This window comes from Coenobita brevimanus, chromosome 69, assembly GCF_032717465.1.
Source record: "Coenobita brevimanus isolate Jiangsu-jjx chromosome 69, ASM3271746v2, whole genome shotgun sequence".
Classification (NCBI taxonomy): Eukaryota; Metazoa; Arthropoda; class Malacostraca; order Decapoda; family Coenobitidae; genus Coenobita; species Coenobita brevimanus.
The window spans coordinates 9,633,109-9,660,908 of NC_137022.1; the positions used below are offsets into that span (position 1 = coordinate 9,633,109).

A 27,800-nucleotide genomic window follows, 5' to 3' on the forward strand; every position below is an offset into this window, starting at 1 on the left:
CAAGAAAGCCATCAATTTATCAGTCATAACAATGTCCCCATCACCCAGGATGGTGGAAAGGGTGAAGGGGACGTCTACTGCGCCGCAGTAATTTATAAGTGAAGCACGTTCACGAATAAATCGCCGACAGCGCAGGATGATATGACTGATAGATAACACCGCATTACAGATGTCACAGTGCGGTGGGAAGCGTCTTTCCATATATGGTTTCATGTGAGTTAGAATGGTGGGATTGAGCCGTAACCGTGCCAACACTTTTTCTTCTAGGCGACTGGGACGGTTGGCAGTGTCCCAGTTGCCCAGGTACAGCTTACAGGTTGGAATATTAAGTCTGGTCCACTGACCTTGCCACAGAACATTTTTTGATTTCTTTCCGAGAGAGAGACTCGACCGTAGATCACGAGGAACGTCCCAAGTCTCCTCGAGCTCTACAGCCGACTTTGCAAGTAAGTCAGCCTGCTCATTGCCGTAGATACGACAATGACCAGGCACCCAGATCAGCGTGAATGACTTGTTGCATGAATGCAGCTTATTAACCATGCAGCCCTGGATCTCGTGAGAGTCCATAGTGCAAGACGCAATTGCCTGAAGGGCTGATTTTGAATCCGAAAATATGACAAATGAATCATGCTTAGAATTAAGAGCATAGTCTGTGGCTTTGTCAACAGCAAAAAGTTCTGAGGTAAACACAGATGTTTGAGCCGGCAACCGATACCTGAGGGCACATTCAGTAGACCACACACTTGCACCCACACAAGCACTCGACTTGGAGCCGTTGGTGTACAAGTGGTGGGACCCCAAGTGACGAATGATGATGTTACGAAACAAGTGGTGGACCTCCGCCTCCGGCGCCTTGGCCTTTGGTGCTGGGAGCCATGTAACATCAACTGTAAAGCCAGGTGGCTCCCAAGGCGCTATATTTTTTAACACCAACTTGTCACAGTCACTGGGGTCCACACCAAGCTCCTGAGTCAGTAAGTGGAGGCGAGCGGCAAGTGGCCGACGCACCCCCCGCAGAAGATGGTGGTATTGACGCAGGGAGGTACAGGCCACATTGCCAATATTACTTTCCCTAAGTGTCCTTACGTCGTAGGACAAGGCCAGATGTTCGCGGCGAATATGGAGGGGAGGCACATTCATCTCCACTTCCATAACTACACGGGTACACCGGACGGCTCCAAGACACATTCGCAAACATTTATTCTGCAACACATCCAATCCTTTCAGCATGGCATCGGATGCCGAGCCATACACCTGTGCGCCATAGTCTAGCTTTGATCGAATGAGGGATTTATACATCATTAATAAAGATTTTCTGTCGGCACCCCATGTAGTACCTGCTAGGTACTTGTGGACATTTACTGGTTTATCGCAACGAGCAAGCAAAGTATTAACATGAATTTTAAAGTTCAAACGGCGATCAAAATGAATTCCCAAAAATTTTATAGAATTTTGAAAAGGTACCGCCTGATTATCCAAAGTTAAGCACAAATTAGGTACGTTACGAGTCATAAAAACTACAGCGGCACACTACAGACGGAAAACTTAAATCCCCACTGCAAGGCCCACTGGTGGACGGAGTCAAGAGCTGCTTGAATCCGCCCAGCCGAAAATTGTGCATTATGGGAGGAGTGCCATATTGCACAATCGTCAGCATAGAGCGAGTATTTAAGATTCCTGGGGATGGGAGCTGATGACAGAATATCATTGATCATAATACTAAATAAAGTAGAACTAAGCACACTCCCCTGCGGCACCCCGTTTTCCTGGATGAATATATCCGATGTTATGTTATGGGGCAATTTGACAAAGAAAGTCCTGTCCCTTAAGAAATTTTAAATAAAAATAGGCAAATTTCCTCTTAAACCATAAGCATAGAGCTTCATTAGTATACCGTGTCGCCATGTCATGTCATAGGCTTTATGGATGTCTAAGAACACCCCTATCATGAATTCTTTATTGGCAAATGCCTCTGCAATACAATGCACCAAATTCATTAAATTATCTAGTGAACTTCTGTATTTACGGAAGCCACATTGTTGATCATTTAACAAATTCTTCGACTCTAAAACAAAAAGAAGCCTATTGTGGACCAGACTTTACGTAATGGTGTTGTACGAGTCACCGTGGACACAAAGGACCGCCAGGGGTCACGTTTGGCCTTTCTTATTATTCTCCTTGCCTCAGCCCGTGCTTGTTTGTATGCAATAAAATTTATGTCAGTGCGCTGACTATCAAAAATCCTGTACCTCCTATTGCGTTTTCTTAATGCTTGTCGGCAATCCGGCGTCCACCAATGTGCTCTATGCTTGGCATGAACTGTAGAAGTCTTGGGAATAGCAGCCTCAGCTGTGTGTAATATGGATTGGGTTATATTTTCTACCTTAACATCTATGGTCTCCCCAGATATATCAAAATTGGTGATCCTTGAGAAGGATCCCCAATCTGCTTTCTTATAGTTAAATTTTGGAGGTGGAGGGTCCGAAATGATGTCGCGTGTATAAGAAAGACAGGTGGGTAAATGCTCACTTCCCAAGGAGTCGTCGTAAGGGTCCCATGAAAAATCTTGATGTATATCAGGGGAGGCCAAAAAGTTACCAGTACGATCATCTACACGAGTCGCTCTACCATCGTTCAGAAGACAGAGGTTGGACTATAGTATTAGGTCAGCTACTTGCTCCCCACGACCATCAATCCTCAAGCTACCCCATTGATAGTGATGGGCGTTAAAATCGCCCAACACTAACTTATTCCCAGGAAGATGTTCAAATCGTGAATATAAAGCATCACTATCAATGAGGCCATGTGGAGGACAGTACAGAGAGCAAATAGACAGATACGTGTTATTAAATTTTACTCTGCACCCGACAGCTTCCAGAGTAGAATTTAGAATCACTTCCGTTTGTGTGTGTTATTTGTGTGTGTATATGGCTACTCCGTGACCTTCATATCTTCTATACGGGTGGTAGTGTTTTAACTGTGGAGGATCAGGATGATCCTCCAGGTGCGTCTCCTGTAAACAAACAACGCCTGGCCTGTGTATAGAAAGCAAGATTGCTATATCTTGTTATTTATTCCCAATACCTCTACAATTCCACTGTAATACAGTGAATGCAGCGGTTTAAGATTTACGTTGGGGGCCAGTGTGTTTGGTCTTTTTTTGTCGCCCGCCAGCAGGCAAGCAACTACCAAGGGACCTATCCCGGTGCTTGTTTATGGAAACCTCCATATTGTCGTCAATTATTAGGTTTCCTGACTCCCCCGAGGAAGAGCTAACCTTCCTCTCCCTCGCTGGAGTAGGAACTGGAAGAACATGAGGACGACACTGTTTTGTGAGGGTGGCCATGTTACTTTTACTAGACTTGTCGGGCTTTGCTTTAGGGTGTACTGTTGGAGAGGCAGCAGCAGCCTGAGAATGGGTTGAAACCTTAGGGATGTCAGTGAGAGAGCTGGAGCGGACGGGAGGCCGAGATGGAGAGGTGCTGTGAGTGGCAGGAGGGAGAAGGACAGGATCAGTCTGCGTCTCTACAGAGCACATCACAGGACGGGACTTTACCGCCGAAGCATAGGACCTATTCGGCGTGGGAGTTGCATGCTTTGTAATAGGAAATGCCCTCAGTTGCCTTCACTGCGCAGACCTCCTTCTCCTCCTTCCACTTGGGACAGTCCCTAGAGGAAGTGGAGTGAGTGCCTTTGCAGTGAAAGCAACATACCGTCTCAGATGTACAATGGTCCGTATCATGACCCTGGCTTGCACACTTACCACACACTGGCTGGGAAGCCCAACAAGTCTTTGCACCATGCCCATATATTTGGCATTTCAGACAACGGAAAGGGTTGGGGATGTATGGCCGCACATGAACAATTTCGTAGCCGATTTTTACTTGGCTAGGCAGTGACACTTTACCAAAAGTTAGAATGACGGTTGCATTCTTTGTCCTGACACCTTCCAAAAATTTGGTGATAAATCTAGCATCGATGACATCTTGCTGAGCGAGTTCCTCTATGATCTCTTCCTCACTCATCACCATAAGATCCCTGCAAGTGATAACTCCCTTTCGGGAATTCATGGAAGTTGGGATCTTGGTTTCGACATCATAGATGTGGAACATCCGCAGCTTTAGCAAGTCCTTAACTTGGGATGAATTACATGTTATTACAAGGAGGTCTCCATTCGCAAGCTTTTTGACTTGTTTCACCTCCCCAGCACAGCCATCAATAACTTCTTAATCATGAAGGGATTGAGACTGCTCAAGGGAGTGGAACCTAGAGCAGTGATGATTACAAATTCTGCATTCTGAACAGAGACGTCACGAGGCAAACGAGTCTGGGACTGTTCAGTCGAGGGACAGTCTGTCCGTTGGTCAGTTGGGGGTCGATCAGGACCACCTCCCCCCCTGAGGGAGGGGGAGGAAGTAGGTGCATCCTCCATAGTACCACTCCCCCCTAACGGGGGAAGTGGGAAGAAGGAGAGAAAACGATCAAGGGACAAACAACCAGGGACCACACACCTAAGTCTGAGGTTGCCCTCTCAAACCACTCCAGGGAGGCCCGACTGTGTTTATTCACGCCCCAGAGTGATCAGTGGGGGGATCCTCCGTGGGCGATAAGCAAAGGTAAACTCAGTGTAATGGCACAGACACCTACTGTACCTAGCTACAGGGAGGGAAGGAATATGAGAAACTAGCTATCCTAACAACACCAGAAAGGTGAAAAAAAGAACTAATGCCGGTGAGGCAACCCTATAAAGCTAGAGAAGAGAGCACACGAGCATACATCCACTCTCTTCGCGACCAAGCATAGAAGTCTCAGCAACTGTAGGCGAGCTGTAGCTAACCAATATTGCGCGAAGTGGCGTACTGACGGGTGACTGCGATACGATTTTCAGGCCGTAACTCACGAATTATGGCCTGAATGCTTTTCTAAATATGAAAAGAAACATCTACACTTGACATGAAGCGTTTTGGTGTTTACTACGCTCGTGTACGCCATTTTGTTTTGCAGTTATGACTGATGAAGAGGAAAGAAGGAATGAAAGAACAAAAATTATATTTTTGCGGTTCGATTTTGCGACTCCTACGAAGGTTAGCAAGACTTTGCGAGCAGTTTTCCACTTGTATAGCGAAGGTCTTTTACTTGATAAGCTTAGAACTGGGCTTTGCTACAGTTTTCGCTCGGATGCTCCTATGCCCTACGTACAGGACTCTATTTTGAACCTTTGCCGTTCTACTTACGGAGTAGTTGCCGCACTCCATGATATAAAGTAATCGTGACTAGAAATTAATTACATTTATTGTAAATTATTCACCACGAAAAATTGTGATTGCCTGGGGGTTCGATGGCATTAGTTTTTCTTTATAGTGAAATTCATGCTGTATGGCTTGCGTTTGAACAACACTATTTCGAGTTGTGAATCTTCATTTATGCCGGTGTTAATATTTTTTCTTAGATACTGGTAAAGACGTGTCCGGCAGTGAAATTTCAGCATTTATAATAAAAATATGGTGCTTGAAGTGTAAATAGGATTAATAATGGATCTCTATATATCTCATTAACTAGACGAATATTTTTTAAATAAACTTTTTGCAATTGTAAGTGGGTTTAAGATCAGCATTACCTATACGGAACCACGGCAGACAGCGCTGTCTGTACTGCCTCTCATTCTACGGTCATGCATTGCATATCTTATCTATGAGGGAAAACTTGGACTGTCAGCCTCACTATAGGTCTAAAGCCTGACTAGTTTTAAATGAATATAAAGAGACCTCTCACTTCACAGCTGTAACACGTACTCCAGACCTTTTTACTCCATGAACCCCGTCATAAGTTCATCCTCCTTCTTCAGTTCTCAACCTCTGCGTTTTCATCTCTTTTATTTATTTATTTTTTGACTCCATTACATTAATGATATTCTCATTCATTCACCGGCATTACTGTTTTCAATTATTTCTCATCTCTCATCTATTTAAAAAAAAAAAAATCCATCTTTTTATCACCGACTGCTGGGCTTTGTTTCTCAACTTGTCCCTCTTGCTTATATTTCCCCAACTTTCATTTTTTCATTTCTTGTCGCTCATTTGAAATTCGTCCCTCTCCACTGTTTTGCACGTGATAGTAATACAAGCGTTTTCTGACCTATATTCTATGGGCCTATGTTGCACTGCCATTGAAGGTGATGGTATATGGAAGTGCAACGTGAACTTTGGAGGAAAATGATACTCGCAGGGGTGGTAGAAGTGAGATGAATATGGTAAGGTAGATGTGCAATGTTCTCTTGAATGAAAGAAGCAAAGTGTTCAGAGACTGACTGTGAGTGAATGTACTGGTGATGTGATGCATACCAGTCAGCCGAAGTCGATTGGCCACGTGAAGGAAATGGGTGGCGAGAACTGGGTAAACAAATCCACGAGTATAAATCCAAAAGGTAGGGTAGTTAGGGCAAGAAGATCATATGATACCTTCTGGATAGAAATGATGAAACTGAGATTTTGCAAAACATGTACAACATCGTGCAGCAATGGGGAGGCGGTGGCTCAGTCGGGAGAGAGGTGGCCTGCAGTCTTACCGGAACCAGGTTCAAATCCCCGCTGGGGCAGGGAACTTTATAAAATCAGACTTTACTGATTTACCAGAAGACTGGGCGACATGTCGTAAAGATAACCCCGCTACTACCAATACACCAATCCTGCATGAGAATCTTCAGCAGAATAAGAAAATGTTTTGGAAGGAGGTGGAAAGGGTGCGAAAGGGAGAGTCTGGGAAGGAAGAGCAAGAAAAGGCAGAGGATGGAAGGATGTTAATTAAGATGGATGCAGTAAGGAAGAGATGGGCGGAGTATTTTGAAAGATTGTTAAATGCAGATGAGGAAAGGGAGGCTGAGATTGTGGCGGATGGAAGGGTGCAAGGAATAAATGTGTTGGGAGTGTTGAATGATTCTTTGATCATGAAGGAGGAAGTGCAGGAGGCAGTAAAGGAGATGAAAACAGGGAAAGCTGCAGGTATGGATGGGTGTGCTGTGGATTGCCTGTAGGGTGGTGAAGCGGCTATTGTTGACTGGTTAGTAAGATTGTTGAATGTGTGCTTCGTGAAATGTATGGTGCCAATTGAATGGGCAAGTGCTTGTGTGGTCCCACTGTATAAAGGCAAGGGTGATAAGTATGAATGTACTAGCTTTAGGGGTATAAGTCTGTTGAGTATTATAGGTAAGGTGTACGGTAGAGTGTTAATTAAGAGAGTTAGAGAGGGTACAGAGGGAGTGATTGGTGATGAGTGGTGTGGCTTTAGGAGAGGGAGGGGATGTGTGGATCACTCTGTGAGACAAGTGTGTGAAAAGTATTTAGCAAAAGGCAAGGATGTGTTTTGGCGTTCTTGGATTTAGAGAAAGCGTATCATAGAACTGATAGAGAGGCTTTGTGGACTGTTTTACGATTATATGGCTTTGATGGTAGGTTAATAGAAGGGGTGAAAAATTTTTATGTAAATAGTAGAGCGTGTGTAAGAGTGGGAAACACTGTGAGTGATTGGTTTCCTGTGAGAGTGGGGCTGCGGCAGGGATGTGTGATGTTACCTTGGTTGTTTAATATTTATATGGATGGTGTTGTAAGGGAGGTGAATGCAAGAGGGTTAGATGGAGGTCTGTGTCTGGTGAATGTTGATGGTAGAGAGTGGAATCTGAAGCAGCTGCTGTTTGCAGATGATACTGCACTGGTGGCTGATTCAGAGGAGAGACTGAGACAGTTGGTAGAGGAGTTTGAAAGGGTGTGTGAAAGGAGGACATTGAAAGTAAATGAAAATAAGAGTAAAATGATGAAGTGTACTAGGTTAGTACATAGTAGAAGGATGAACATAGTTTTGAATGGTGAGTTGCTTGAGGAGGTAGTGTTTTAAGTATTTAGGGTCACATGTTGCTGTGGATGGAAGAGTAGATGCAGAAGTGAAGTTTAGAATGAATGAAGTAGGAAATGTGCTGGGAGGAATGAAAAAAATGTTTAGATGTGGTTCGCTTAGAATGGATGTGAAGAGAAGGCTGTATGAGGGTGTTGTGGTATCGACTGCGTTATATGGGGCTGAAACATGGAATATGGGTGTAGTAGAAAGGAAAGGTTTGAATGTAATGGAGATGAGGTGTCTGGGGAGTATGTGTGGAGTGACGCGTATGGATAAAGTGAGAAATGATGAAGTGCGAAGGAGAACTGGAGTTGCTCGGGAGATGGCTGATGGAGTTGAGCAGAGGGTGTTGCAATGGTGTGGACATATGGAGAGAATGCATAATGAGTGATTGGTGAAAAAGATAACTAGATCCGATGAGAGAGGTGTAAGGCTGAGAGGGAGACCATGAATAGGATGTATGGACAGTGTGAAGAGAGTGTTGGATGCAAGAGGGATGTCTGTTGAGCAAGGAAGAGTGGCTGTGCGTGAAAGAAATAAATGGAGAGAAACTGTGAATGAATAAATGATGACGCAGCCCTGAGAGGATATTCTCCCTCATTTGGTCTGATCAGCTGATCAGGTCAAGTGCGGGTAAGGGGATGGGTCCATTATGATGTGGCAGGGGTAAATCAGCTCTGCTGTCGGGCCCTGCTGTGGATGTCACTGATTGCACTGCGCAGTTGACCCTCAGGCGGAGTGGTGCGGTGAGGATCTGTCCCTTCTCCCCTGTGGGGCTAAGATGCGAATGAATGTGTTTGAGTGGATGAGTAAATTGGGAGTGTGTCGTCCTGTCTCGGCTACCTCCCTTTTCTTGGAGGAAGCAGCCTAGGCATATATATATATATATATATATATATATATATATATATATATATATATATATATATAGATATATATATTGATAGATAGATAGATATAATCAGCTGCTTGTACACCAGTCCACTGCAGGACATAGACCTCTCCCAAACGTAGTGTTATTTGGAAGGAAAAAAGTCAATTCTGTCTGGTTTATGACTCAGGTGGGTTAGAGCTTTCTTTTGACTCCTGATATTAGTCTGACTCGTGCCAGGTCAGGCTGCTAGTACCCTGACTGCGACTAAGTTAAAACAGTCCTGATGCCCGCTCACCTCCGTGTGGTAGCACACCACATGAAGGCTAGCCTTCACTCCAGAAGACCCATCACCGCATTTCCGGTTGGTGTTATGGTTTACAAGGTTCTCAGGAGGGGTGGAGGGATGAGGTGGCCTGGCCGACCTCCTCTTTGGCCTCCTTGTCTAGACCCTCAAAATTCCACCACCACCCCTACCAGCTGGGCTTCGGCCTAAAAAGGTTTTGGGACTGGTGCGGTACATATATATCTATATCTATATATATATATATCTATATCTACATCTATATCTATATCTATCGATATATATCTTTATATCTCTATATCTAGCTTTCTATCTATCTATCTATCTGTCTATCTATATATATCCATCCATCCATCCATCATCCAATCCTACATTGCCCCATGAGGAGCGTAGGAGCCCGGGGCTAGGCAGTTGGTCCCGACATTTAAGATGAGAGTGACCAGACTCACTCATCCCTGAGTAGCATTACATGAGCAATCAACCTCAACCACCCCTTGGATATAAACCTTCACCGGCTCAATCCAATTGGAGCGCAATAATTACCCACTAAACCACCAGGCGCCAAATTTTGGTTATATGGTTACCACCCAGCGTATTAAATGGTTTCCTGGTGCACAGAAAACCATTTGGCTTGTCACTTAGTGTAGAGGCACCCACAGGCTGAAGGAAGTGGAAAGAATGAAGGAAAGAAAGACAGAAAAGAATGGAAGGAAAGAAGGATAGAGAGGAAAGGGCAGACACCTGAGAGCAGCACTACATCGAGTGAGTGGATGGTGAGCGTCCCCACCTACCACATTATATATATATATATATATATATATATATATATATATATATATATATATATATATATATATATATATATATATATCTGAGGTCGAGGTTTCTTCACCTTTACTTTTATAAGCTTTGCATGCTGAATAAAATAACATAACTCATTTTCTTATTTTATAATCAGAACAAGTTTTTAATCTAGGCCTGATGACAGTTATTTAAAAAGTGCAAAAGTTTTTGCATGGTGAAATAATAATAATTAATGTAATCCATTTTGCTCAATCAGGTGGTGTTTTTCTTCTGCCAATATTTTTTAAGTACCGTATTCTGATGATATGGCGTGATTCATAGAACGTCTGTGACTGGCCAGCAAGACCTGAACTGGAACCAGGTTCGTACAACGTTTTGTCACATGCCCTTGTCAGCCCACAGGAGATTCTACTTCCACCTATACACATAAAACTTGGATTAATGAAGAATTTTGTCAGAGTGCTCAACAAAGAAACAGAAATTTCCACATCTCAACGATGCCAAACTGGAAGCACTTATTTTTGATGGTCCTCTGGGAACTCATGAAAGACGTTCAATTCAACAAGAGCATGGATGACAATAAGAGGAATGACTGGCTTTCATTCAAGTCTATTGTCGCAAACTTCCTGGGCAATCACCGAAGTCCAGACCATGAACGTGTTGTAAAGGCGCTTTTACAAAACTTCTAGTCTCTTGGTGCACGCATGTCTGTAATGACGCATTTTTTCAGCTCGCATCTAGACTACTTTCCAGACAACTGCGGGGATTATGGTGAGGAGCAAGGAGTGCGTTTTTATCAAGATGATCGAGTGATGGAGGAGAGGTACCAGGGCCACTGAGATGTCAACATGCTTGCAGACTACTGTTGGTGTATCGAGAGATATTCCAAATATGGAACACAAACGAATATCTTTGAAAAAGTCCTTTCTTCCTCAAAAATTGTAATTCTGCTGTCATTCAAATATATTTCCTATATTTATAGTTTAAGTAAGTCTGCTTTGATAAAATAAGTGTGCTAATTTCATAAATTATTTTCATATTCTCTTCAATTATTCAAATTGATATACGGCAAAAAGTTGACCTGAGAGATCAAACCTAGCTATATTTTTTAACTCAGGATGTCAGAATTATAAATGGCTATGAAAACCTTTACCTCATCCAAAAATTTTTCAAACGCAGACCTGTGATATATATATATATATATATATATATATATATATATATATATATATATATATATATATATATATATATATATATAGGCAGAATGTTTTCTTTTATACAAAAATCATTGAAGACCAATGCGTAGCCATTGTTCACTATTTTCCTGTTTATCTTTTCGAGTTTTCGTACACAGTTTGACACTGTGATTCAGGTTGTACATAATATGTCCCACACCCATGTCATCACTAGCTGTATTTTATTTATTAATTTTTCATAGGACGTTTCGTGTATTCTTACACATCATCAGCAACTGCAAAAATGGATACAATACATTATAAAACATCAGACATATACAATATACCTATACGATACATATACTGTATAGATACGACATGTATAACATCTGACTCAACATCGACTGATAAAAGTGTACAGTTACAGTAAAAATGTACGGATAAAAGAGACAAACCTTATAGGTGTAGTCAGCTATGAGCTACGTACTTGACTGCGAAGGTTGTATGAGTGAGTGGGTGTTTGTGGCTGTGTAGTGTTGCCAGTTGTTTTACTGTGTGTGGGATGAACATTGGCAACTGTCGCTGCTTGTGGTCGGGTCATTGTGTGTGTGAACAAACTAAAAAAAAGATAAACAGAAAAATAGCAAACAGTGGCTACGCCTTGGTCTTCAATGATTTGTGTGTGTGTGTGTGTGTGTAATATATTTGTGTATGTTTATAGTTTTTTTGTGTTAGTCCTTTTTTTTTTTTTTTTAAATAAAATGCGAGTGACTAACATTTTGTTTGGAAAATTCCTAAGTAATTTATATGCCGTACACATATAATTTTGGCACTATCACTCTTTCGACTTCTAACCTTGGTATAAAAATCGGTGACACCTCGGAATGACACCGCCGCGCCGTTGGGATAGGGCTGGCGGCACAGGGCTCTCCTGGCCGTATTCAAGCGACTGTGCCGACAGCTATTGTTGCAGTCACAGATCGTGTTCGTCAGAGAAGTGCGGGTTCGGCCTTATATTTTACTAAGGTCCGTGGTGTTAGTACCAATCTGAATTCTGTTTACTTCTTCTTCCAATCCGTATCCCTTGTCTTCCTACTCCACACAGAAACCCAAGTCTCTCCCTCTTCTGATTCATCCCATACAGTCTTTCTTGGTTACCATCACCTCAGAAACTTCCGTAACAAGGGTGACACCTGCTGTTGTATCAAACCTGAACGTGCAGTTGACACTATCTTGAACTTCACATCCACTAACTTTGAGAATTGATTACACAAACTAAATTATCTATATCTATATCTATAGACAAGTAGATAGACAGATATACCCATATATATATATATATATATATATATATATATATATATATATATATATATATATGTGTGTGTGTGTGTGTGTGTGTGTGTGTGTGTGTGTGTGCAAAATAACCACAGGAGAAATGAAAGGAGCGACAGTGAGTACTTCCGTATATTACATCTTCAGACAGGTCATCCTTCTGTGTGCCACTCTCTGCTGCGGGTGTGCATAAAAGACCTCTACCCTTTAAGTTTCTGTCTCAGTCTGAAGATGTAATATATGAAAGTACTCACTGTCGCTCCTCTCATTTCTCCTGTGGATATTTTGCATACATATCTTCACGGTATAGTCAAGTTCCTCCTCCATATATATATATATATATATATATATATATATATATATATATATATATATATATATATATTCAGCCTATCTATGGATGGTGTTATAAAAGATATATTCTACAAGGTAGGGCAGTGGCTGTTTTAGCGGCCCTTGTGAAGAGGGCAGTGTTTGGAAACTCCCTGTACTGTTATTTGCAGATGATACTGTGTTGTTAAGTGAAGTTGAAGGTGAGCTGCAAGGCTTGGTGGATGAGTTTGGGAGAGTGTGTAAGAAACGGAGGTGAATGTAGGGAGGAGTAAAGTTATGGTCTTCGAGAAAAGTGAAGTCAGTGAATGTACAGTGATGTTGGAAGAAGAGGAAATGCAAAATGTGAGTGCGTTTAAGTACCTAGGTAGTGTGATGAGTAAGGATGGAAGTTTAGAGGGTGAAGTGATTGAAAGAGTACAACAGGGAAGAAAGGTTGCTGGATCCTTGAAAGTGATAAGAAACAAGGAAGTGAACATGGAAGTGAAAAAGCTAGTACATGTCAGTATTGTGATACCAACTTTAACGTATGGAAGTGAAGCTTGGACCTTGTTGGAGGGACAGAAGTTAAGAGTGAGGGCAGTGGAAACGAGTTATTTGAGAGGAGCATGTGGAGTCACGTGGAGAGACAGACTGACAAATGAGGATGTGAAGGAGAGTTGTGGTGTGGATGTGGATGTGATAAGAAGCGTTAGGAGAATCACACTGAGGTGGTTTGGCCATGTGGAGAGGATGGAGAGTGAGAGACTGACGAGGAGAGTGTATGTGAGTGAGGTGGAGGGGGGTGGGAGGGGGAGGCCAAGATTGAGATGGAGGGATGGAGTGAAGAGGTATATGAGAGAGGGGTCTGTGAGCTAGGAGCATGGCAATGAAATGGCAGGCGACAGGGCGACGTGGAGATGATTTGTTTGTGGCCACCTCTTACGGGATTAAGGCTTACGGCAATAAATATATATATATATATATATATATATATATATATATATATATATATATATATATATATATATATATATATATATAAACTTGCACCGGCTCAATCCGATTAGAGCACCTTATTTGCCCACTAAACCACCAGGCGCCATAATTTTTTTATATGGTTACCACCCAGCGAAGTAAATGGTTTCCTGGCGAACTGAAAACCATTTGGCTTGTCACGCAATGTAGAGTCACCCACAGACAGAAGGAAGAGGAAAGAATGAAGGAAAAAAAGACAGAAGAGAGAGAACATAGAGTTACTGATAGACATAAGGAAGAGGAAAGAATGAAGGTAAGAAAGACAAGAGGACGAAAGGAAAGGAAGGAAGAGAGGAAAGGCAGTCACCCGAGAGCAGCACTACATTGAGTGCCCCCACCTACCACTTATATATATATATATATATATATATATATATATATATATATATATATATATATATTTATATATATATATATAGGCTGTTTGGTAGAGACTGTATGTAGGGTGAGAAGAGCTTGTAAGTGTAGTTGTAGTGTTGGAGTGGCTTTGGATGTGTGTGTAGTCTGTTAACTAAGTGTAATCGGCCCGCGCAAGCCGACTGGGTGCAAGCATACTTTATAGTATGCGACACTGGTTCAACCACAACACCCTTGATGTCCGCCAAGCAGTACGTGGCCAGGAGAACGCTCCCAACGTTTTTTACACTGGCGAGGCGCGAACGCTCGCCCTCCAGTGTACGAAAATGCACACTTTACCACTGAGGCTTCATATATATATATATATATATATATATATATATATATATATATATATATATATATATATATATATATATATATATATATATATATACAGTATATACACTCACTCGATGCAGTGCTGCTCTCGGGTGTCTGCCCTTTCCTCTCTTCCCTGCTTTCCTTCCTTCCTCTTCTGTCTTTTTTTTACATCATTCTTTCCTTGTCCTTCTGTCTAGTGGTGACTTACCCTAACTCTTTTGTCTTTCTTTCCTTTATTCTTTCCTGTTCCTTCTGCCTGTGGATGGGTGAGGCTCGTCAGTCTCATCTTAAATGTCAGGACCAGCTTGCCTAGCCCCGGGCTCCTACGTTCCTCATGGGGCAACGTGGAGTTTGAATGATGGATGGATATATATAGATAGATAGATAGCCAGATAGATCGATATATAGATAGATTGATGGCATACAGTGTACAGTATGTGTGTATAGATAGATAGATATACAGATAGAATGATTGCTGCATAGAGAGATAAATAGAGATAGTAAGACTGTTTAATGATATAGATCCCGCATTATTATTTGGTAGTGTAATGCATTGCATATGAATAGTATAACTGATGCTATAGATCGATATGCATATACATAGTATTAATGTTTATCAGTGTGTGTGTGTGTGTGTGTGTGTGTGTGTGTGTGTTCATTCATTGCATGTATTCTCTTTGTACTACAATTTTCTCATGATATTATAGAATTAGTAAAAGATCCGCGCGACCCACTTGGCCCACTCAACATGTGTCTAAATTAGAGCAGTCTTTGAACCACGCTTCGCACTGGGGCAGTGTTTTGCGGCCGTACTTAGTCGTTAAATAATTGCCCAAATGACAGTCGAGTCTGAGCAGTTACAACCAACACCACCACCACCACAGTTACCACTACCACCACCACAGCTACCAACACCACAGCTACCACCACCACCGCCTGAACCGCAGTTAGCACACCGCAACCACAGCTACCAGCACCATCACAACCACAGTTACCACCACCACCATCATCATCAAAGCTACGACCACCATCACCACCACCACAGCAGCTACCACCACCATCACAGATACCATCAACACCACCACCTCCACAGCTACCACCACAATCATCATCAGAGCTACTACCAGCATCAGTACCACCATCACCGCATCTACAGGGTGACCCAAAATGAACACTAGGAAGACGTAGTGACATCACTCGTGGAGAGCAATGGTTCCATCAGGATGGGGCCACTCCACACACTTCAAACCAAACGTTGATGTGGCTGCGGCAACGATTCAGGGATCGACTGCTCAGCAGGAGGTGTGACCCTGAGTGGGCCCCATAGTCACCCGACCTGAATCCCCTGTATCTCTGTCTGTGGGGTTATTTGAAAGATCATGTTTATGAAAACCACACCCCGACCATCAGAGACCTGAAAACAGAAACTGCGGCCAACATCAGAGCTATTCAAAGAAAGGAGTGACTGAAAACAGAAATCACGGCCAACATCAGAGCTATTCAAAGAGAAGAGTGACTGAAAACAGAAATCACCGCCAACATCAAAGCTATTCAAAGAGAAGAGTGACTGAAAACAGAAATCGCGGCCAACATCAAAGCTATTCAAAGAGGGAAGTGTGTCCGCGTAACTGACAATTTCGCATTCAGAAGTGCCTGTGACATCGAGGTGGTCATTTGGAAAACATTTTGGAAAGGTGATAAAAACAAACCATTTGAAATGCAGAACCCAAACTTTCAGGACTGTTTTGTTATCGGTTCAGCTTAACATGAATGAACAAATAAAGCAAATCTCTTATCAGTTCTATAAATGACACACACTTTTAACTGCGGACAAGGCAGAGGAAGGTAAAGCAATTGAGACTTGAAAGATATGAGAAAAACATAGGTCATTTAGTGTGCAGAGATTAGAAAAGAAGTGATAAAATAATGTGGGACCAAAGCAAGGGTCATGCAGTACGGAGAGAGAGAGAGAGAGAGAGAGAGAGAGAAGCAGGGGTCATGCAGTACGGAGAGGGAGACAAAGCAGGAGTCATGCAGTAGGCTACGGAAAGAGAGAGAGAGAGAGAGAGAGAGAGAGAGAGAGAGAGAGAGGGGGGGGGGGAGTACGTAGAGAAAAAAAGAAAGTGACTGAAAATGGATAAATAAGAGAAAGTGGAAGTAGGCTATGTGGGTAGGAAGCGAGAATACAGAGTGACTGTTTATGGACCGCCAGTATAGGCTGAAATAATTCTGACCACCACACATAGAATATAACTTGTACAGACCTTCGCTTATTGGAGCCAGAATTCTATATATGTATGTATGAATGTATGTATAAATGTAAGTTTTACTGACATATACCAGTCCATGAAGCTTCTGTCTATCTATCTGCATCTATCGACTTTGTCACGTGTGACCTACAGCGCATTTGCCTCAGCCAACCGTTTGTCCCAAATTCAATACAGGCAGGGCCAATATTAGTCTTCTCTCTCCTTTCCTTCTCCCCTACTCTCTTGCGCTCCTCTCCTCTTTCACTCACCCCTTCCCTCACCTCTTCCGTACCTTCGCTCTCTACCTGGTGTATCATATTTCCTTCCTTTCCCTCCCCACACTCTTCCTTAATTTTTCTCGTTATTTCCATTTCTTCCCTTTGCCCTTTCAGTTCTGCGTTCTCCTTTTTTCTATTCTGTTCTCTTGCTCTCATCTTATTCTCTTTTGTCTCTCTTACGTATTCGTCCTTCCCTGTTATGTTTTCCGCTGCTTTTCCCTTGCCATTCCTATTCGTTACCTGGCATGTTTCCATTCTTCCTCCCCTTGCCTCGATTGCCATCTACTATGTTCTCTAGATCTTCTTGTTCTTCATATTCTTGATTTGATTCTTCTCCTTCTCTCGCTGTGTTACAGTTTCTTTCTCTTATATTCCCATTATTTACTCTAAGCTTTTTATGTGCCTCTGGTTGCCTTCCGTCTTCCCGACCGGCTAGTTCTTTTCTCTCACTTCATTGTCATCACTGTCATTCTCTCTCTCTCTCTCTCTCTCTCTCTCTCTCTCTCTCTCTCTCTCTCTCTCTCTCTCTCCATTTTTCTCATTTCCCCACACCTCGCTATTGCTACCTTTCTCTCTGCATTCTGCCTCTATATTTTCATTCTGTAATTCTCATCTCTCCAAGCTATTGATATATGGTTTTCCCTTCACTTTTTTTTTTTTTTTCGTCGATGTCATTGTTTTGTTCTTTTATGCTTCCCTCGGCTCACTCTCAGCTTCAGTGTTGTCGGTATGGAATCTACAAAGGCAGGCCATTTGTGCCTTCCTGCGTGGCTCTGTGTATGAGACTTTGATGCCTTGATACCGGCCGGTTTCTGCCAAGTAGTAGACCTAACCACAAAGATATTGATATCAGCAGAATCGTCAAAATGTGCACTCTTGCATAGAATTACGTGATACGTCTCCATTGTTCTTCCCTGGATCCGCCATCTTCCTCATATGACTTGCCCTGAATATCAACCAAATGAACAAAACAAAACAAAGCTTCTTTTGTTGCGAGACATACTCACCTACGAATCACCCGAAGAAAATTTGGACGAAAATGTTTAGTGCTAAATGTTACATGTCGAGGTCCAGTTTCTAAAATTTTTCAAATACTGACATACGATCATAGCAATATCCCATCGCATACAAAATCTTTACACCGCAAGATTATTAATCTCCCATCTGCCTTTCCAAAATAAGGATACATTATTATAAGCATTTTTTTTTTCTAACTGCACGTGCAATCCACTTGTTGATATGCTGTGTCTTACAATAACTGATGATGCAGTCAGACCACTCTTGTTTATGGATCTCTTCGAGTGATGAAGAAAATGACCTAGGAATGTATTAGTGGAAATTTTTTAGTTTGTATGAGATAAAGCTGTGTAAAAATACTTTTATCCAATATAAATGGAAAAGAATGAAACAATACAAAGAAAATGTCAAAGAGGACAGGTCAAGTAGCTTCTGATGCTCAGTTTTCACTATATTTAGTAGCCTCCTCTTTTTCGTCTTGCTATCAGCACTAAAACCCTACAAATTTCATTAACCAATATCATATTCCTGTTAACAAATTTACCTATTGATGCAATAATTTTTTTTTTTTGCTCTTCCTATGGCCTGACCATTTTACTTAGCCTATAGATACCCCCACCCTCATACTGAGACCTAGATGCATTCTCCAATTATCCATTCAAAATAATGACGGTAATCTTATTTTATGTAGCCACGACCAGACTATTTTTTTTTATTTCAGAAAAGGAGGCTCCTCTTAATGAGGTGACTAGAAAGTTTCCTATAAACACTCCAGTAATTTCTCCTTTCACTTCTGGTTCCATCAGAGTTTTGTTTTACCTCGCCCGGAAGGAGTCCGACGGGGTATTGTTTTTTATTGTTTCTGGTAGTTTGTTTGTTTCTTTGTTAGCATCATTACGGAAAACTGATGAGTGAAATTACATGAAACTTTCACGATATATTTGCACTCGTCTCTAAAGAAAGCGATTATATTTTGGAGGTAACTGAGTGACCCTGAAAGGTTAAAATCAAGGTCACGGATTTTCAAAGGGCTATAACTTGAAAACGGTGAAGATAGAAATTATTTACTATTAGGAACATCCAGGAACTCCTAATATGGGCTTTCATTTGGCACCAGGACCTTTGGCCTTGAATGACCTTGAAAGGTGAAACTCAAGGTCATGGATATTCATGGGGCTATAACTCGAAATTGGTTGAAGATAGGTATTTACTATTATCAGCATAGCCTATAGGAAATCCCATATGGGTTTTTAATTGGTACTTTGACCTTTGACTGTGAGTGAACTTGAAAGGTCAAACTCAAGGTCACAGATATTCAGGGAGCTATAATTCGAAACTCGTTGAAGATAGAAATATTTACAATTACCAAAATATAAGAAGTCTCATATGGGCTTTCATTTGGCAGTATGGCCTTTGACTTTGAGTGACCTTGAAAAGTCAAACGCAAGATCACGGATTATCAGAGTAACTTGAAAACATTTACGCCGTTAGCCTAGATACTGAGATTAGGCCCGTGTTTTCGAGGTTTCGAAGGATTACTAGCATTTCTCCCTTACAGAATATTGTGCAATTGAACAATTAGTATTCTCCATTGTGATTCTATTTTCTCCTGTCGATATACTCTACACAAACAACACACAAAGGTATATAATCATCGTGCTATGGCGGTTCCTGTACCCATAACAATACGAGGCATGCTCCTTAAAGACAAAAAGCACTGGTAAGAATATGATATTATTCAAATGAAGTATTGTAGTGCGAGGAGAACGTGATGTGGCAAAGATTTTGTGTTAGGGTACGAATGACGAAGGTGGGTAAAAAATATTGCCAGAGGTTGTGGGGAACGAGAGGGTTGCGGTGTTGTGTGAGTCAGATGATCTTATGAAGTGTTTTGAGAGATGTAATGTGCTAACTCCTTTCGCTACGATGACGACCTTCTTGGTTTATTAATATTACTTCCAGCTGACTGTAATTCTTCTTTGAAGAACGTGTCTCAATAGCCTATTTTACTCACCTAATCTCGCAACCACCAGACTAGTTTATGCAGCTCATATGAGGTACAGGTACACAGATGATATAGCTGGAAGCTTGCATGGTAATGCTAGAGCTCGAAATATTACACAAAAACTAAAATTTTTGAATGTGATGTGGTGTTGTGTTGTGAAAGTGAGGTAATGTTAAGTGATGTTACTTTGTGAAAGCAGTACATAGGGAAGTTTAAGTATCATGATTTTGCCAGAGTATACATGTTGTGAGATATCACTATTACACCAAGTTAAAAGCACCACCCCACCACCACCACTACCCACACTAGCCAGTGTCGGCTGGCTGCTGGACGAGAGTCTACAGTAAGCCACATTGTTCATGGATGAACTAGGATCCCCTTGAGGTGTCGCCCAACATCACTCAAATCAGCAGCATTTTTAGCACAGAGTACCGTCTGATATTATATACTTCTATTATACTTCTGTTTGTATAAAATCACGTCAGATAAATCTACGCAGGTAATTCCAATCCTTGAGCCTCACTACACCAAGGTGGATATTAAGGAAGAGTTATCTGCTCTAACGGAACAAATTTTCTACCTGCTTCCTGGTACAGCTGGAAATGATGCAGTCAGTTTTTTTTTTTTTTTTTTTTTTTTTTTTTTTTTTACAGCTTAACGACGACCTCAATGTACAGGAATATATGGCAAAAGAAACTCATTTGAATGTATTTTGATGAGACGATAAATAACGATAAAAACTTCGAGCAGGAAGGTATGAGTATAATATCAGCGTAGAAATCAGAGAGAGAGAGAGAGAGAGAGAGAGAGAGAGAGAGACTGGTATACAGTAATTAAAAAAAAATAATAATAAAAAATAATGAAAGGCGGCTTAGAGTATCATTAAAACAGATGACCAAGGGGCTTGGAGGTATTTTTGTCATGGTTGCTCCTGACAAAATGTGGAATTAGACATGTGACAGTAGACAGAGTTAGCGTACACGAACAGGTACTGTGCATATAAATATGAGTGTAGTACACTAGCTTTTAGTAGTTTTCTAGTTTTGCACGAAATAGTTCATATGTGTGTATCTGAAACAAAAAGTTTACGATAATTTTTTCGTTGAATTCATCCTTTCTTTTGCGATTACGCCTTGTAGATGTTCTTGCTGCCGCCACACAACCAAATTAATATTTTATTAGAAATGCCTCGTCGTACAGGAGATATTAGGTCTCCTTTAACCCTTTGGTGTTTATTACTTTTTTTTTTTTTTTTACACAGTAAGCTACCACTGGACAGTTGTACTCATTAAAAAAATCAATTGTCATAAAGAATAATGCAGGAAGGCATTAAATAAGTCACAATAATAAAAAAGAAAGAAAGAATAAGAGGGAAAATGTTCACAGACTAAATTGGAGGTACTAAATGGCAACAAAAGAGCTGAAAGATAAAGTCGAATGAAAACAACAGTGTGAAAATCGAGGAACAATGAAAACTAGTCGAGAGAGATACGAGATTTGTAATAAGGGACATGAACAAAGGAAACAAATTAATGTGGGAAAAGGAGGGATGGAATGATCAGGGGGGTGGGGGTACATGGATGGATAGAGGGAAGGAAGACAGGGGATGAGGTGAGAGGTTAGGTAAGCAAGGGACGATGCAAGAGGGAGAAGAAACGAAGTGAAGAGAAATTATGACAACTTCAATAATAACCACAATCGGAAAAAAAAAATATGGCAAGAATGAGGAAGGATAAGAGTATAATGTAAATATTTTAAAGTATAGCCACAGTACTGTAGTTGCATTCATTTTTTCCCCCAATATTCAGTTCCACGTGGACTCCTCACACTATTCATTCTTCCATTACCTTTCATTTACATATTTCCTTGTTGACAGCATATTTTTATTAATGCCATCTACTGCTCATACTATTATACTATTTTTTTTTTTTTTTTTGATAATCCACTTACATTATCAGTATGATACTAGTATTTATATCATGTTTTCCTATTTTCTTCTGTCCATCTCATATCGGGAGACATTTCGTCTACCCGAGGGAAAACTAGGCTATTATATAATCTTAAATTATTGCTACTTGTATGATGTAGTTAAAGGAATGCACCACGTAGCTGTTGAGAAATCTGTTGCCGCCAGATCAGAGTATTTACAAGTTCAGTGAAACGCTAGCAAAACGTGACAAGTTGGTGAAAACTCCGTGATGCTGCCTCGCTCTCAGGTTGGCGGCAGTAGCAGAGACATCTTCATTCGACACAGACGACTGTAGCTCCTAGTTCACTACATCAAGAAACAATCGTGACGTGGTTTCTGCTGTATTTATCTACTTCTGTTACAGAATTCCTGTCACAACTACCTGTCACAAATCTGTTACGAAAGACTGGGGCGGTAGGATGATGAGGATGGAGTTATAGGAAAGGACCGAGGAGCAGGGAGGGAGAGAGGGTGGCAGGAATGTTATGGAGAGGTAAGGGTAGGGATGAGGAGGTTTGGAAGACGGATAAAAAGTGGAGAGGGGGGAAAGAAAGACGACGGTATAGATAGCAGAGGGGATAATAAATGGAGAGAAGGGTGGATGGGTAATTGGTGGCTGGAACTTATTATCTTGTTGATGGCTGGAACTTATTATCTTGTTGACCACCCAGCCTTACACCCGATGGTTGTTCTGCATGTCATAACGATTTTCACATTGTCTGAGGTAGGTGGTGGGAAGATCGTTCGCTCACTTGTAATGATGCCTACTTCTTTTTGGGCGACTTTGCACTGAATGACAAGTCTAATGGTTTCCTATAACTCAAGAAGTTCTTTACAATGCTGAATGGTAACCATATAAGAAAATAACAGGATGACGTGGAACCTTCCATAGTCTATCTATCTATCTATCTATAGCCCGACGCCCTAATCCCGCAAAGGGTGGCCGCAGACAAAACGCCTCCAAGTCACTCTGTCACCCACCATTTGACTCCCCTCCCCCCAACTCACCCCCCCCTCCCTCATATACCTCTCAACTCCATCCCTCCACCTCATCCTCGGTCTACCCCTCCCTCTCCCTCCCTCCACCTCACCTACATACACCCTCTTAGTCAGTCTTTCATTCTCCATCCTCTCCACATGTCCAAACCACCTCAGTGTATTTCTCCTAATCTTTTCAACCACATCCACATCTACCCCACAACGTTCCTTCACTTCTTCATTCGTCAACCTGTCCCTCCATGTCACTCCACATGCTCCTCTCAAGTAACTCATTTCCACTGCTCTCACTCTTGACTTGTTCCCCTCTTGCAAGGTCCACGCCTCGCTTCCATACGTCAGGGTAGGGATCACAATACCATCATGCAGTGACTTCTTAACTTCCATACTCACCTCCCTATTTCTCATCACTGCTTTCAGTGTGCCAACAACCTTCCTTCCCTGCTGTACCCTTTCACGTACTTCATCCCCCAAAGTTCCATCCTTACTCATCACACTACCCAAGTACTTGAATGCACTCACATTCTCCATATCCTCACCATCCAACCTCACTGCACACTCTGTGACTTCATTCCTCTCAAACACCATAACTTTACTTTTGTTTACATTAACTTTCAGCTTCCTCCTCCTACACACTGTCCCAAATTCATTCACCAAACCTTGCAACTCCCATTCATCTTCACTCAACAATACTGTATCATCAGCAAACAGCAACACCGGAAGCTTCCAAATCTCACCCTCATTCCATAGTGCCCCTGTTAAATGGGTGGAAATATGCAAATACACCATCCATCCAAGAACCATACCTCTTCACTCTTCCCCACGCCCTGCTGTGGCAAAGCGTTGTCCACTAAAAGAGAACATTGGTTCACTGCACGGACTGGCCCTGCATAGGCATTATTTTTCTTGCAGATAAACATAGGAAGGAAAAACAAACTAAATAAAAAAATCCATATGATTGAAGATGTCCTTCGCTCATGTAAAATCTGTAACAGTTGGATTTTACTGCTGTAGGTTGAGGTTTGGGGGAAAACTAATCTGGGGAAGCGAGTTCCAAAGAAAAGCAGTTCTGGAAATAAATTTAGTCTGATAGGCAGAAGTTCGTGCAATATGACAGTTTGTCAGTCAGGTCATGAGCGCTGCCAGGTGCCTGTGTAGCACGGCGGAAGGCGTGGAGAGGTGGCACAATGGATGCAACTTCGTCTAAGCATTTACCATAAAAGTATCTGTAAAATAATGGAAAGGAGGCACCATTCCTTTTTAGTTGTACGAGAGGTAGTTCATTTGCAATTGCTGGGCTAATAATTATTCTTACCGGTACAGCTTTGTTCTGAATTTTGTCATTTGTCGTAGTGCAACCTCTCCACAAGGGTGTGCAGCATTCTAGGTAAGAGCACGTGCAAATTATAGTTAACTGCTCGTCAGTGAAGAAGAGACGGCTTCTGTACAAAAATTCAGATTTCTTTGAGGCGGTTTTAGCTAGTGATCTAATATGAGAGGGCCAAGTGAAGGTATTGTTAAGCGAAATATTTTTAGAGAGAGAAATATTGATTGCATTAAAGGTAAAATAGGAATCAGACAGTTACTGCCTTTTAGTAAATTGGTTATATCTGGTTTTCCTTGCATAAAAGGAGACAATGCTATTTTGTCCCCATTCAGTGATCTTACATAAGTACTGATTTACAGAAATTGCTGTACTGAGTTCGGAGTTAGAGATATCACATTTTGTGAAAGGGTGTTTATAGTTTGAAGAAACTGTGACGCGTTGAGTCATCTGCATATGCAGGGCCGGATTTACCTACTTGTGGGCCCCAGGCCAAAGTCATCTGTGGGCCCCCAAATTTATAGAAATGTTTGCATGTTTCAATAATCAGTAATCGATAATCAAGGTACTGACTGGCTCAGCGAGCTGTCAGCAAACCAACGGTAACCCTGACACGCACTGAACATGAGACGATCCTGTCCTACACACTTCAAGGCGCTCAAAATTTATTGAACTTCTCTCTCTCTCTCTCTCTCTCTCTCTCTCTCTCTCTCTCTCTCTCTCTCTCTCTCTCTCTCCAGTATATATATATATATATGTACAGATAGATAGTAAATAGATAGATCGATGGTGGGACACGGACATATAAAAAATGTACACACACGTATATATATATATATATATATATATATATATATATATATATATATATATATATATATATATATATATATATATATATATCGTCCAATCCTACGTTGCCCCATGAGGAGCGTAGGAGCCCGGGGCTAGGCATGATGGTCCTGGCATTTAAGATGAGAGTGACCAGCCTCACTCATCCCTGAGTGGCATTACGTGAGAAATAAACCCCAACCACCACTTGGATATAAACCTTCACCGGCTCAATCCGATTGGAGCACCGCTATTACCCACTAAACCACCAGGCGCCAAAATTTGGTTATATGGTTACCACCCAGCGTAGTAAATGGTTTCCTGGTGTACAGGAAACTATTTGGCTTGTCACTCAGTGCAGAGTCACCCATAGGCAGAAGGAAGAGGAAAGAATGAAGGAAATAACGACACAAGAGGGAGTGCAAAGTCACCCGCAGGGAGAAGAAAGATGAAAGAATGAAGGAAAGACAGAAGAGGATGGATGGAAAGAAGGATGGAGGAGAGGAAAGGACAGACACCCGAGAGCGGCACTACATCAAATGAGTGGATGGTGAATATGGAGTGTATATATATATATATATATATATATATATATATATATATATATATATATATATATATATATATATATACACTACATGACGGTATTGTGATACCAACTCTAACGTATGGAAGTGAAGCTTGGACGTTGTTGGAAGGACAGAAGTCAAGAGTGAGAGCAGTGGAAATGAGTTATTTAAGAGGAGCCTGTGGAGTCACATGGAGAGACGGGCTGACGAATGAGGATATAAAGGAGCGTTGTGGTTTGGATGTGAATGTGATAGGAAACGTTATGAGGAACACACTGAGGTGCTTTGGCCATGTGGAGAGGATGGAGGGTGAAAGACTGACGAAGAGAGTGTATGTGAGTGTGGTGGAGGGGGGAAGAGGGAGGGGGCGGCCGAGGATGAGATGGAGGGATGAGGTGGAGAGGTATATGAGAGAGGGGGGTGTGAGTGAGGAGCAGGGCAGTGAAACGGCGGGGGATAGGGCGACTTGAAGGCGATTTGTTTGTGGCCACCCCAAACGGAATTGAGGCGTCTGGATATATATATATATATATATATATATATATATATATATATATATATATATATAGATAGATAGATAGATAGATAGATAGATATAGATATATATATATATAGATAGATAGATAGATAGATATATATATATATATATATATATATATATATATATATATATATATATAAAATCTTATCTTATTTTCTTCATTTTACTATAGGGCCTAGTCCGTGGCCAGCCTGAGAACCACTCCATGGCCCACCGGTGGGTCATGGCCCACTGGTTGAAGACCACTGTGGGCCTATACTTATTTTACAGGTTTTCTTATGGCTGTAAATATTATTATATAAAGAAGTAATCGGTGTGCACTTGAAACAAGGTTATACGCTGGCACACTGCGTGACAAATTAGTTTCAGTGGGCCCCAAGATACCGGTGGGCCCTAGGCCAATGGCCTACTTGGCCTACTGGTAAATCCGGCCCTGTGCATATGAGTGGATGGGATTAATGGTGATAGACGTGAAGTCATAAATAAAGAATGAGGATCTGTATTGGGGCCAGGACTGATCCTTGTGGCATGCCAGAATTAACTGAGTGGAAACTGGAATACACACAATCTACATTTATCTTTTTGTTGCTGATGTATGAGGAAATCAGTGGGACAAAAGATGATAGGCCGTAGCAAAGGAGTCTGGATACCAGGAAACGGTCGCACACTGTCAAAATCTTTAGTAATATCGAGGGCTACTGCATGGGGTTCTCCATTATATGATGGGTGATATAAGGAATTATATAAATAAGATCAACAGTGTATCTTTCATGGCGAAAACCATACTGTAAATCGCTAATTGGAGCTTCCATAAACTGGAAAAGATGCCACTGCTCGCCAGATAACTTAATATAAAATGCAAAAATGTGGAAAACTTGAATTACCCTCTGTTATACATTTTTTGTGTTACTTTACTGAAAATAGGATATTTATTGATTTATTTACATATAATACTGGAGAAAAAATGGCTTATTTATCAAAACATAATAGAAATGGAGGTTGTCATTTGCGCTTATCTCAGTTTAGGGACAGTCTACATTCAGTTATTAATATGTTGCCTTAAAATTGATCACTGTCATGTTTTTAGGTGTTGGATGTACATCTGTAAGGAGAAAAATGGTAAATGGGTATAACGAAATTGTATCTTACATAACAAATGAAGGAAATATGATACTTTTACAGTCGAAGATGGTATGAACCCACTGAGGTCATGTGGAGGGGCTTTCTCATGGGTAGCGCCATGTAGTTTGAATGCCCGCCGCCAGGGGACCAGGGCTGCGCTGATACACCACACCTGACGCTCGCGCCTTTTGAAATCAGCTGATGCGTCTGAAAAATGTAGTGCCATGGTCCACTGTGCAGCTAAAATATAAGTGGAAAAATGGACTGCAGGAGAAATGAGACGTTTCCTCAAAGCAAGAGGAATACCTTGCCTTTAAAAATTTGGGCCGCTAATCTCGGCCCCGTGTGATTCCTGCCTTGCAGTTCTTAATATTATTTAATGTATAATGGTTAGAATCATGTCAGGATTTGCCAAATGAAAAATTACTATCTTTGGAAACTGTAAGATAAGTT

General features: G+C 41.5%; 1 protein-coding gene across 1 annotated transcript in view; it reads right to left on the reverse strand.

The window, feature by feature from the left end:
* Positions 1-27,573, reverse strand: part of LOC145406132 (carbonic anhydrase 2-like) — a 70,954-nt gene extending 43,381 nt beyond the window's left edge. The window contains exon 1 of the mRNA XM_080277332.1: positions 27,429-27,573. Within this exon, the coding sequence (XP_080133458.1) occupies positions 27,429-27,573 (145 nt within the window). The remainder of the gene's footprint in view (positions 1-27,428) is intronic.
* Positions 27,574-27,800: the final 227 nt, after the last annotated feature.